At 42.1% G+C, this 12,932-nt stretch overlaps 1 protein-coding gene across 1 annotated transcript; it reads left to right on the forward strand.

Annotated features, from left to right (window-relative positions):
• Positions 1–4,195: 4,195 nt before the first annotated feature.
• On the forward strand, positions 4,196–12,546 carry LOC101756863 (protein RETICULATA-RELATED 1, chloroplastic; the record flags this gene model as incomplete). Its single annotated transcript, XM_022825340.1, has 8 exons — positions 4,196–4,690; positions 7,923–8,084; positions 8,181–8,273; positions 8,354–8,469; positions 9,081–9,179; positions 9,262–9,567; positions 9,663–9,827; positions 11,944–12,546. Coding segments are annotated over 8 exons (1,701 nt in total), but the record flags the coding sequence as incomplete, so codon positions are not given.
• Between the last annotated feature and the right edge of the window lie 386 nt (positions 12,547–12,932).

Consider the following 12,932-nt stretch of genomic DNA (forward strand, 5'->3'; position numbering starts at 1 on the left):
TGTACGAAATGGACAATCTCTACAAAAACAATATATGCTACAAAATCAAATTCTTCTTGAAATATGAGAAATAAGAAAAATCATTGAAGAAGACTACCTGACCATCTGGCAAACACATATTAAGCTTTATAATCAGGAAGCATGGCACATGCTTCTGCCAGGTCAATTAGGCCACACTGAGTTTCTGAGTGGAATCATGGATTCCAATACAACCTACCAAACTTTTTGCAGCACCAAAGTACCAATCTGCAATTAGCTCCAGCCAGTTCCTCAATAGTTAGAAGTTCTGAACCTCGAAAGTAAGCAGTGTTACCTGGACACCTCTGTCCTAATTATTTTTGACCAAGCCGGACACCCAGCACCAGTGTCAGTTTGTGAACGCTCGACACAGGTGCTATTTGGCATATCCCCAAAAATTATCAGACATCTGCACCAGTGTCCATGTAACAATGAAGGGTTTCATAACCAACTGAACATTCAAATCTTCAGTAACCATAAAGTATTCCAATCAAACAAAGACATCAAACTGTGCTAATACATTATTTTCTAATGAAAACTAATAGATTGAAAAATAGACAAAAATAAAAAATAAAAATCTACACATCACACTATATAATAAGTCTCAATAGAAAACAACCCTGCTAACTCTTACATGCTCACGGACATTCTCGCTATGGAAGTTGATGAGCTTGACAAAGATTAAAGGTTGGATAATCTTGAGCTTCTCTGCCAAACCACCCAAAACTTGATTAAAACAGTAGCATATGTTTGGACATTACACATGATTCGAAAAGAAAAGTTGAAATATGCACAAATGACCCGTTCTCATATTTCAAGAATAAATTACTCTCATTTGATGAATTGGCTTATGCTAAAATTATTATTAATGTAACACATAGTCAGAATCAAACAAAATCGATGCCAGGATTTATTGGTATAGGTAAAAATGATATCAAAGCTGAATCCTTTCTCTTGTTTGTTTAATAGTTCTTCCTTTGAGTTCTGAATATGGTGGTTTGCTAAAGCAGGATCAAAATCAAAGGACACATGGCACATAATAGCATGGATTGATTTAAGAGGTAGCTATTAAGTTGATGAGTCAATACCCAACAGTTTATGTGCATTTGTCACATTTGGCTTCTAGGTTTGAGTGGCTATAAGAACAAATATGATAATTCAAGAAGCAATGCCTCCCAAACCTTGAAGGAATAGCCATGCTACGAAAAATGTACTCTTTGCATGCCTTACAAACCTCCTATAGTTTGGATAAATTTCATCTTTAAAATGTACGGAATGAATAGAAGCAAAGCTCATACTCTAGACAAGTTCCTACTGCAAGTTTCATGTGGAATGTTAGATTGCATACTGCATTAATAAATTGAGACCTTTCCACCATGGTTCTAAAGATCCTGACAGTTTGTCTTTTTAAACTTTGCATGGTAGACCACATATTAACAATTAGAACATATAAATTTGTTGTCACCCAGTATTTACCTATAAAGGTGATCGTATTGATGAGCCTCTCTAATACTTAATCTTGGTCATCGTATTTTCCAGTAAATATTGATGATAAAAATTTAGTAGATACCTAGATATTTCTTATAGAGCTAAAATTGTGGCCACAATGCAGCTGAGGGCAATCAATAAAGTTTAACATGCATTCATTTAGCTTTATCTGGAATAAACCAAAAAAAATGGCAATGAGAAGAACAAGCAATAACGAAAGCTGGTTCAGATAAAACATGAGAATAATTCTATATTGCAACTTTGCAAAGGTAAGATAACACATGAGATCAGTACCTCGAATAGGCTATGAGTGTCTATTGCTAACATCTCAGATAAGACAATCAAATTAGTTTGGCTTATGGACTGGACTGATACGAGTAAGATGGACGCATCATCATATTTTTTTGTCAGTAAAAATGAAATGATCAACCATTGTAAAACATATTGAGCCTCTCCATTACCCAAAATGAAATCATCATCAGGTAAGAGTTTTGAATTTGCTAACCTGAACATCAGCATCCCCTTTGGGAACATCAATAGGATCTGAAACAATGGTAGTCAGAGGACTGGTTTCGGAACCTTTAGGAACAAAACAAAATAGGATTTGAGTTTGTGATGCACTCCAATATGTGATAAAATTACCTTTTAGAGCCGGACCTTAGATTTTTACAGGCATATGTGATAAAATTATGGCATATTTAGAGGTAGAACAATTGCATCTTATGAAGTGAACAATTGTATCCTTATGAATTTAATACCTTATAAAGCATATAGGGTGTTCCAGTTTCTATCTGTGCTTTCAAAATATCAAACCAGAGGGCCTGCGCTGCAAGCCTACAACTACTTTCTTTGTCTTGCCCTGAAATCACATAGGTGGATTATTATGTATATTTGGTCACCTTGTAAAATTGTATATACAGGTCCAGCATCTAGCTTACCTCTCTTTCATATTTATTGAACAGATTCTGAAACTTATCTCCCCAGCAATCAGCCAAACCTGGAGCAATCATGGGAGCCATCGAGTCAGACCTCTCATTGTAATGCATATAAAGAACCTTCACCTTGCATACAGAGATTAACAGAACCAATCACAACATGGATAATGAAGAAAACGAAGTAATGAAGAAAACCAATCAGTCACCGATGCATAGTTGGGGTGCGAGGCAGTCACGGTGGCGGCCTCGGCGGTGAGTTTGCCGATCTGGCTGGTGGTGATGACCTTGTAGACACTGTCGCAGACCTTTTGTGCGACGAGGGCGGGTTGCAGTGTGCGGCACTGAGGCCGTAGCTAAGCTTCTTGAGCCGCGCTGTGATCTTGTCGAAGTGGACCGACTCCTGCCGCCCATCGCGCTTCACCAAGTATATCGCGTCGCCGCCGTCAACCCTGCCCGCGTCTTGAGCTTTCAGGATGGAGGGGATCTCAGGATTGGCTGGGGAGGGGAGGAGTGACTAGTGAGGGCAGCGTGAATGGATGGGGAGGGGGATGGGATGGGTCATGGGCGCGGCAGGAAGGAAAGAAACGGGAAAGAGAAGTGTGATTCGAGCGCGGGATTGGGTAGGCATGGTGGGCAGGTAATGGGAAGGGTGCGGTGAGAAAAGATCAGGCGTGGAGGCCGATTTTCAACATCGGAGTACGACGAAATGAATCACCCCCCTTCATCGTAATCTTGTGTGTGGGAACACCTGAACAGTGGGCCCTCTATGAGAGGTTGGTTGGGTTTAGTCAGGGTGGGAATTGACCTCAATTCTCTCACTTTTTATAGTATAGATATAGATAGATAGGTTCTTCGTAGCAAGTACGTTTATAGTAGCAAGTACATTTACAGTTGGTTGATTCACAGTTTCTACATATCTCATCCCAATTCTTCGGATTCCAAGTTGAAGATTTTCAAGATCTTAAATTAGGATTCGATGTAACAAAATCAAAAGTTCAGTTTTTTTCTTGATTTAAGTTACACTTTTGGAGGAGTTTATTTCTCAAATAGGCATGAGAACTATACATTACTATATCGAAAGAAGAAAAGAGTGCAAAATGGCTCCTACAACATGCACACACATGCTGACACGTGCGATGCGCAACCCCTAGGGTTGCACCATTTACATCAATCCGCGTCATTAGCTATAGAGAATTGTACTTTTAGAGTTGAAAGTTGAAATGAATGGAACACAATTTAGTTTCAACTTAAAATTGATATCTAATTGTTGAGAGCTGTATTTTTTTTTCAATTTCAAAGCTCAATTTGGATTTGAGTTGAAAACCTTCCGTGTAGAGATTTTTTATGGTATACCATCGAGTCTGGTTTTATATAGTCGAATAACTAGATTGATCTTATGTTTATCTATATATATTTATAGTGCTGAAATTTTATCCAAAAGAAGATTATAAAATAAAGAAAATTATTTAACTAGAAATATTTATAAATTTTTCAATTGGTTATAGAAGCCTTTAAACAAGTATATACTTCTTGGTCCACATCTACGTGCTATTTTTTAAGGATTATATGAAAACTTAATAGTTTCGTTCAAGTATTGTTCACACTACCGATGATATTTTCAACATGAAAAAGAGACTGCTGTATTTAGAGACTTATAAAATTCTATAAAATTCACCTGTTCCAAATAAACAACAACCTTCCACAGAAATGACCCCAAACCGGCGTACCACCAAGTCACAAGTCAAATTTGATAAAACCACCCCCGTAATGAACAGATAACCTCCTCTTTCGATAAAGCCCCCGACGGCACGGCGGGTCAGGGGCCACCACCAACCCTCGCCTCCGCTCCGCCTCCCATGGCGTCGTCCCTCGCCGCCTTCCACGCCCACCCTATCCCCAACCCGCACCGCCACCCCGCCCGCCCCAACCCCACCACCGGCCTCCTCCGCCTCCTCCCATCGCGCCGCCGCTCCCGCCCCCGCGCGGCCGTCCGCCTCGCCGTCTCCGCCTCCTCCACCTCCGCCCCGCCCCCCTCGGCCGACCGCTCGGAGGCCGCGTCGTCGCTCGAGAGATGCCTCTCGGCGACGGCCACGGGAGCGGGGATGGGAACCGGGGCGGCCGCGCCGGCCTCGGCCCCGCCGCGCGCCCCGCCGGCGATGAAGGGGAGACGGAAGGGCGCTTTCGGGGCCGTCACGCTGGAGAAGGCCAAGCTCGACCTATCCCAACGCCGCAAGAAGATCATGCCCGAGGTTGGTACCTAATCCTATTCGTCTTGTTGCCTTTCGTAATTTTTTACTGCGAGGAGGTGGGGGATTTCAGATATAGGGTTTAGGGATTTTTAGAGATAGGCCTTTGTGTTTGAATCCCGCTGGATTGAATAACATGACTTGCTGATGGCATCGACTTGGAATTCATTTGGAAAATCAGATGGTTAGACCGTTTAGAGTGCCCCAAACTTTTGGATAAGGCATGCTGGTGCAGAGACCCCTGTGGTTTCCTGCTGGGTTATGGGAGATATGTGGTGATGGTAGAATATTTCTGCATAAACCATGCAAAGGCTTGGTGTGATTTATTGATCAGCTAATGGCCCCTCCCCTTGCTTTTATTCTGTAACTATACTCTAAAATTGACTCCCTACCTGGCATGGATGTCTGCTCCACATTTTCCTGACCCAAACAAAAAAGGTGTGCAGTTCACCTTGTAATGCAATGCTGTGTAACATCTTCCCCCACCCCTCCCTCCCCCACTAAAAAAACTGTCAATGTTTCTTTGTGCCTGAGTGATATTTTTGCTCTTGTGAAAGTACCGAATAGGGATTCTAGAGTATTGGAACTATATTACCTTTCCATTTCTTGCAGTTTTATTCTAATTATCTGTGCTACTGACCTTTCAGAAAGTTTGGTGAGCCCTGAGCTTCATAAATTACTCACTTCACTCTGGTTTTATGTTTCCTTTTGTGTTCTACTTATTACACCATAATACTGCCATATTATATCTCAATGAGTTGTTCATGCTTTGCTGAGAATATGTGAACTTAGTGCGATTTAGGATTAAGCTTTGATTTCAAATGTTTAGATCACCCAGAAATTACTATTACGGTATCAGGAGTGCTCCATTTCATTTTGTGGTCTTTAAGGCATAATATAACCACATGAGTTTGTGAAACATTTTCGTAGCGCTTGTGATTCTGTTGGAATTTGGAAATAATCTTGCAAATTAGCTCAATAGAGCAAGTGATGCATTGACAATTTGACATCCTTTATGTCCATGGGAAACCATGAAATTGATTTAGGCCTATTTAGTTTGTGATCTATGCTGTCCATAGCAGTACTACGGTAGGAAACATCTATGTTGGAAGAAGAAAGGGCTCGTCGTTTGAGCTCACACATTTCATGTGACATCAACAAGGAAAATGATGAGGGACTTTGTTTTGTATAGAAATCAGGGGCATTTATTGGTAGTTTAATGAAATAATTAGTTTGATATCCTAGCCAGACCAAATTAGTGTTTATATTAGCTGAGCTTGTTATGGCAAGTGTGCCAGCCTGTTGCTGGCCCGCGAGTACTGTAGCTCGTGAACAGTACCATGAGGGGAATAAGATTGGTTTGTTAGCAGGTCATTAGAGATAAGGTTGTTAGAGAGATAAGGTTATTTAGATTAGACTGGGTTTGTTAGGTAGCTGGCTATATAAGCACAGCCACACCATCCATTGTAATTAAGCAAGAAGAACCCTAAAAGTAGTCAGAGCCTCCAAGGGAAGGCGACGAACAGGTTCTTTGGGCTATCCCTAGTTCTACCATATCATTTGGTATTCAGAGCCTTAGATCGTGCGACCCTGCCATCACCAAAAAATTTTTCCCTCCTGCGCCAGATTAGATTGATTTCATACTACTCCCACAAATCCCCCAAAACCCACCCACAAATTGCATCTTCGCATCAACCAGCCATAGCAGATTTCACCACCTTGGTTGAGGGCATCAGATGCGTGTCTGACGATGTCAATCACGTTTCGGAAAGGCTTTGATCGCTTCGCCCACAACATACGTGAGATATTCAGCGAGCTCCGTGAGGAGCTACTGCTCCTGAAGTACAATATCACAGCGCCACCATCTTCACCGCCAGTGAAGACCCAACCTACCGCAACCACGATGGCCATGTCAACATCGTCCTCACCGGCCACGGCAACATCTTCCAATCTGCTGGCGGGGATTGTCTCCACTGCTGATTCGGCGGAAGATTCATACATCGTCGCGGCACATGCCTTACCGCCGGCTTCCTCACCGATGATTGTGGCTGCATCTTCTCGAGCAGCATCACTTGTGCCGCTACCCCCCACAGCACCAACAATGGCAACGCCTTCTCCTCCATGGGCGTCATACCTGATTCCAGCCACATCGCATCCGCCGGCGGCATCTACACCAACAACACTGCCGGCCTACAACAACCACGCGCGCAGGGGCCACAGTCCTCGCCCGCTGAAGCTGTGACTAGCTATCGTGCCCGGCGTGTGGACCCGCGTGTTCCCCTGGCGACGTCCCTAGCGCTCCTGCGGGCCAGCTTGCTAGCGCTGCCTTTGGTGCGCTCGCGGGCCGACCCGCCAGTGACGCCCCGGAGCCGGCAGCGGCGCTGCACCTGCCGGTCATAGCTTCGCCGGCCGCCTTGACGCCCGCGGCATCGACCTCCTCCCCGGACGCTCCTCTTCAGCATGCTCGGGCCTCCCAGCAGCTTAGAGACTCTGCAGACCTCCCGACCTGGTGCAGTCTTCATGCCGCCATCTGCCTACAGCTCGTCCAGACCTTCAACTACGTCTGCTCAAGTGTGCTTCATCGCCACCAGGTTCCAGCCACGTATGGTCAGCAGCTCTGAGCATTGCCACAGCTCGAGGAAGAGCTGTCTTCGAGGGGTGGTGAAGTGTTATGGCAAGTGGGCCCGCGTGCGGCTGGCCCGCGAGTACTGTAGCTCGTGAACAGTACCACGAGGGGAATAAGATTGGTTTGTTAGCAGGTCATTAAGGATAAGGTTGTTAGAGAGATAAAGTTATTTAGATTAGATTGGGTTTGTTAGGTAGCTGGCTATATAAGCACAGCCACACCATCCATTGTAATTAAGCAAGAAGAACCCTAAAAGTAGTCAGAGCCTCCAAGGGAGGGCGACGAATAGGTTCTTCGGGCTATCCCTAGTTCTACCATATCAGAGCTAGTCATGATTATGCTTCCTGTAGGGTTACATGGGAAACCATCTAATGGTGAACTAATCAGTTCACCTGGTTTAAGGTACATTAAGTAACCTACCTAGGATTGGACTTCAATTATTATTGAGCACACATTGAGTACATATATAGTTACATTGGCTTGAAATCTAATAATAATCTATTTCTTGTTTTGCCTTGTTTGCTAGCATTGTTAACACAAGTAATGACAAATTGCGCGGTCATGTGCTTGTAAAGTTCCATAATCATGAATTTCCTTTTGATTTTTCAGCTGGCCACTGGTGGTGGTGGTGGAGATATAGGAAAAAGGATTGGTCATGGCGGGGGTGATGGTGGAGATGATGATGGCGATGATGATGATTACTTTGATGATTTTGATGATGGGGAGGAAGAGGAAGGTGGACTTTTCAGGAGGCGAATTGTTGTACAGGAGGTGAGATTCCTAATATTTTGATTTAGATAAAGCTACGTCTAAGGGTGATAAAGGTTGAGATTTGTGAGCTGATTACTGCTTCTTTTCTTGAGGCAGCTTTTCAATAGAGAGTTTGTAGAAGCTGTGCTGCAAGAATGGTGCAAAACGATGAGTAATTTGCCTGCTGGTCTCCGCCAAGCTTATGAGATGGTAAAATTTGTCCTCTTTCATGTCATACTTTGGTATGATAGTTGAATAACATGAACTTTACATGCTATATCCGACATTAGGGATTGGTGAGTTCTGCTCAGATGGTGCGATACCTGTCAATATTTGCAAGACCTACAAGCACTAGGTCATTTTCAAGAGCTCTTCCAGGATGGCTCTCCAGAGGTCTTGTAGGAAGGTAACATCCAAATCATGTCACAATGACACCCTATTTGGTTGATGTAGATTGCTCCTGTAATTTCTTGAGGTAGATTGTTCCTGTAATTTTAGAATTTAGTTCAAAGTTGTTATAAACACGATTTACACGAGGAATTCAGAAACTCATCAAATCCAAACAGATCCTTAGCTTACTCATCGAAATGAGTAAGTTTTCATCATATATCCGTGCAGGGTAAACTCATGTTAGAATACATAGCGCTGGCATTTCATTGCTGGGATAGTGTTAAGCTGTTTCTATAAACTGTTTGTGCAAAGAACATGTGAAGATGACGACCTTCCTTACTGTTCTTTCCCAGCCAGATCATTGCCCTTTGGCATTCAAATCAGTCATAAGGTCTCATAGAAATGACCCTAGCCACGCTATGGTCCACTGATTGAGGTTCCCAAAACAGTCGCCAAGCAGCAAATAAAACTTGGGGTTTTCTGCAACTATTTGGTCTTAAAAACACTGGTTTCCTCCTGTGTGCACGACAAATTATTAACTGTGGGTGGTTTTCTTTTCTTGGAAAAAACATTCCATAAATGCTGTCACATGGATGGCTTAGTCCGGTTTCAATTATCATGTTGCAGAACACTTGCAGATCCAGCATTCCCACATAAGATGGCTTTTGAGTTTATGGCTAGCTTTTCCTCATCTGTTTGGTGGGAGATGAATATTCGCAAGGAAAGGTATGTTTTACTTTGTCTATGACTATTCAGCAATTTCACCTTATTACTTAATGTAAACCATTTCACAATTTTGGGAAATCAGGTTTCAGCAAGAATGGGACTTGGCGCTTGTTAATGTTCTGACCGCATCTTGTTGCAACTTGATGGTTCTTGGGCTTTTGGCACCATGCCGTTCATATGGGAGTACATCACGATTTGACTTCCAAAATACAATTGAGAAACTTCCAAACAATATATTTGAGAAGAGCTATCCTTTGAGAGAGTTTGATCTACCAAAACGAATCAGTGCATTCTTTTATAAAGCAGCTGAGCTTAGTCTGGTTGGGTTTGTTGCTGGCTCTGTTCAAGGTGGTATGTCGAAAGTTTTGTCTGAAAGAAAAGGAAGGAGGTGGGTTTTATCATAGTATTCATTCAAAGTCATAAAAGGCATCTTCTAAGGCTTCTCTGATGCATTCTTATCTTCTTTACTATCCTTCCATTTAGGTTGTCGGTGACTATTCCTTCTGTCGGCACCAATGCCCTTGGTTATGGAGCTTTCCTAGGACTATACGCGAACTTGCGTTATCAATTGCTATCTGGACTAGACCATTACATGGTAAAGCGCTTTGATGTTTTGGGTGTGGCAATCTTCTTTAGCACAGCAGCAAGGTAAATATCTATTGATGTTTTGTCTTAACATGTTAGTTTTTTGTTGAGCAAGTCATTGCAAAGTTTTTTGTTGAAAAGTCATTGGTGTTGTTCATTATGCATAAAGAGAATATAGCTCCATGCCGAGATTAACCAATATTGATGATGAATGGTATATCACTGCTTTTAGACATATTGGACATTAGTAGCATCATGACGTACTGATATACGTGATCTTATAACTCCTTTGGTTCTTCCAATTTATGCTCAATGGGCAGAATATTGATTTGTATTGCATTCTCTATTTACTGTCGACTCTGAGCTGACGATGTGGATAACAACAAAACATGTAGTAAACAGGTTCCTCATCCAGGACACATAGCCCTTCCCTTGGGTGAGCTGGTTGTGCGCATCTAGTTGCATGTGGAAATTTTTTATTAGCTTAAATTGGGGGGGGGGGGGGGGTGTTTGAAATGTGCCTGGGGTGAGGGTTTCTAAGCCCTCTCCCTTGTACTCTTTTCTTCTTCAAAATGAAATGATGCACAGCTTCCTGCGTGTTTGGGAAAGAAAAAAACAAAGCATTTGGCAATAGAGATGAAATAGTCAAAAGACTGAAAAGCGAGAACCTGTAAGTTCTGACTAATATCCATTTCCTTTTAGACCATGGGAAGGTCCCAAGGATTAACTATCCATTTGTTGTGACATTGTTGTTTAGTACTTGATGCCATAATGTGGACTTCGTAGAACATAAAACCTTAAACTATTGACATAACATACTATCCTAGTTGCAAACCCTCTCAACAACCATCAAAATTAACCACCTTCCTGGTACCTGCTGGTGGGCCTATAGTGTTATCTTCCAGTTATAGGTGAGAAGCTGCATACATTGGCCTTGCGTATTCTTTCAAAATCTAAATTGATTCAAGGTTAGCAAATGAGATTTTGCTTATCTTTGTTTACTACAGTTGAGGGCAGGTGGTTATTGCAACCTTCCTGCCTGTAATTTTCAGTTCCTGCAATCAGGACAATTAATTTGATTTTAAATTTTAAATATCTCTTCTGTAAAACCTAACTAATGCAGTGTCTGTATTATGGCACGTCACTTTGTAGTTATAACCATTGGATCAAACTCAGTTTAAGCCTCCGCATCTGAAACAAGTTCAAATGGTGGATGCTCATAAATTTATGTGTTAGAAGACACCTTTCTGTTGCATCCTTTAGGAAACTGTATATGCACTTTAATTAAGGATGCCTGTTCATTGAAAGACACCTTCTGATGGTACACTTTAGAAACTGCAGATAGTTTAGAGATGTTAATAGGCAAGTAGACAAAGTAACCAGAAGCAAAGTGCTGACCATATGCTATTACATCATAAACTGGCTGTTATCTTTTGTTTTTTGACTGGTACAAGGCGTTATATTGTTATAGTTTATCAGGTTCATTATATTGGTTCTTCAACACTTGCAGATTACCAAACTTGCCCAGGATTTATAGCTTACAATCTTATCATGAGGAACATCAGTTGAATTGCGTTATTTTGTGTTAGACATGCTGTATAAATATTTAAATATTGAATTTGTTGGCTTCTGAACTAGTTAAAGCATAGTACCTTGTTTTTAGCTTCTCAACATCCACTCGCTGTTGGTTAGGGTTGATATGGTGCTTTGAACTAGAAGACATTGTTTGTGGAGGTTGCAGAAGTGATTTATAGACTAAAAGTGACAAAAACCATAATGCCGCAATCCACCATTGATTGATGGCTGTTGCATGTGGCTGGCATGTCAACATGCAAAATTTAGTGACATATAAGGGATCACCTGGGCAAATGCTTTTGATGGCCATCTGTTTAGAAAGTGTTGGATAAGGAAAAGTTTTCTGCATTTTTATACCTTAGGCCATTGCTTTGATCGTATTCCCAACCTGATTCTTATTTACTCTATTTTTATATTCACTTTATTCATGTCAATTTCAACCTAATTCTCATATTTTGAACCTAATTATACCCTCCTTTTTTTTGGCGCTTGTTGGGTTTCATCTCTGGCCAAACCCAACTTGGCTGGATAAAAGGATGATGGAATGCTGCATGTTCTACTGAGTGCTTGTTCTATCACTAACATACTGGTACATACATTGCAGACTGATGAATATTCAGATTGGTGAGGCATCAAGGCGAACATGGCTTGGGGAGGAAGCTGACCCACAATACTCAGATCGACTTTTGAGAGCATACAAGAGGCCTGTTGAGGTTAACGTGGACCAACAGGATTCAAGATGGTTTATATCCAAGGATGCAATGGTTTCTGGCCTTGGTCTTCTAGGCATAAAGCAGGGTGGACCTGAGACCACATTGTCCAAGCCTCGCAGAAAGAGAGTCGTCCGCAAAAAAGTCGCTTCAGGTTGAATTCAGTGGATTTGGTAGCAGTGCTGGAACAATTTTGCTTCAGTTCCACTATGCCGTAAGGAGTGTTCGACTAAGCGTGGTAGATGAGAACAGCTGTTTTGGCAATGAGCGGAGACATCGAAGCCTGTGATTGTATTTGGAGGGGTGGTTCAAAGGTGTAGGACAATTACCATTTTGTAATTTCTTACTATCTTCTTGTTTTTCGAAAGAATAATATCTTGATTTCTTGTACCGTTGTGAGCGAAATACACGTTTAGCGGTAGTCTTGGAGATTGTTAAAGATACCCTTCTTAACATGAGAAAGAGACCCTGCATTTTGAGTTAGGTCAAATAGAAAATGGTTGTACGATGCAGTAAGCAGCAGCAACGGCCTTGCTTTCCTGCACAGTTACAGGTCGTGAAGCTCTTTGAAGATGGTTGCTTCTGTTATGAACGCTTACCTAACTATCGAAGTACTGGTACATTTAGAGTGTCTGAAAGGTGTAAGAAGATACAACTATGGTCCAGTAAGGTTCTACCCATCAATAAAATACCCCTAACAAGATCAGGCCCGAAGCACTCAGGCAGGGGCTCTAATCACACTGATAACCGGCCTGCTGGCAGTAATGTGTGGTCACGGGCTCACGGCCATGGACGCTTAAGAAATTCCCGCCGAAAAGTTTCGTATTTCAAATTCATTAATTGAATTTTAAATCCTAGAGGCATGTTTCGTTCTTGCTTATTG

This window comes from Setaria italica, chromosome III (assembly GCF_000263155.2).
Source record: "Setaria italica strain Yugu1 chromosome III, Setaria_italica_v2.0, whole genome shotgun sequence".
Taxonomy (NCBI): Eukaryota; Viridiplantae; Streptophyta; class Magnoliopsida; order Poales; family Poaceae; genus Setaria; species Setaria italica.